We start from the raw sequence: 807 nt of genomic DNA on the forward strand, positions 1-807 counted from the left end.
AACAATCTGTTGATTCAGTGGTGTTGATGGAGGGAAAAGTTGACAGGAATGTCCACACCAGCACTACACAGCGAACGGGAAAGGCAGTGCTTGGGATAGATGCTCCAGGCTCTGGGGCGTCAGTACCCACAACCATCCCCTGTGTTAGGCCCCTGTATTGCCTGGCAACCAAGCTGCCTCGTCAGCACAAGCGTAACAAGTCCTTGTTCGCCTCTGCCTCTTCCGGAGGGCGCTCAAAACCCCCCGGCCTGAAGCGGGCGCGCTTCCCGCCTGGAGGAGGCTGCGGGTCTCAATCCGTGGCGCCTCCCCAGGTACAGGACGACGCCGGCTCGTGAGGGGCAGAGCAGCACATCATGCAGGTGAGGGTAGGGACCCGCCGGGCGACCCCGGAACACCCAGTGGGTCTCCAGCTGGGCCCGAAGCCAAGGGACACAAATGGGGAGGGCGGACACAGGAGTTAGGCTCTAACATTTGTTCTTGAAAAGTGCTAAATTTTGCGTGCTTCTCTCTCTAGTTTTGAGAAAAATCCTCCAGGAAAACGCCATTTTTTCAGCCTTTAAGACTTGTGTCTGTCGCTGGAGAAAACGTTAAAAGAGTTGTTGCGTATCGTATTTCACACCAGAATCATAGAAATCTTACTGCTGCATACTATTTTTGACTTAAGAAATAGACCAGCAACGTTAACCCAAGTGTAATTCAATTTGATTGTCCTCCTCCACTACCTTAAAAAATGATAAGAACAGAAAACCTACTAGTTTTTGTAGAATAGAAAGCCTTGAAATAAACCCACACATCCTTTCAAAAAAT

At 50.4% G+C, this 807-nt stretch overlaps 1 protein-coding gene across 1 annotated transcript in view; it reads left to right on the plus strand.

Moving 5' to 3' along the window:
* The first annotated feature begins 217 nt into the window (after nt 1-217).
* PDCL2 (phosducin like 2) overlaps nt 218-807 on the plus strand; it is a 33,797-nt gene continuing 33,207 nt past the window's right edge. The window contains exon 1 of the mRNA XM_023192197.3: nt 218-359. Coding sequence (XP_023047965.1) covers nt 354-359 — 6 coding nt within the window. The 5' untranslated portion in view covers nt 218-353. The remainder of the gene's footprint in view (nt 360-807) is intronic.

This window comes from Piliocolobus tephrosceles, chromosome 3 (assembly GCF_002776525.5).
Source record: "Piliocolobus tephrosceles isolate RC106 chromosome 3, ASM277652v3, whole genome shotgun sequence".
NCBI classification, from domain to species: Eukaryota; Metazoa; Chordata; class Mammalia; order Primates; family Cercopithecidae; genus Piliocolobus; species Piliocolobus tephrosceles.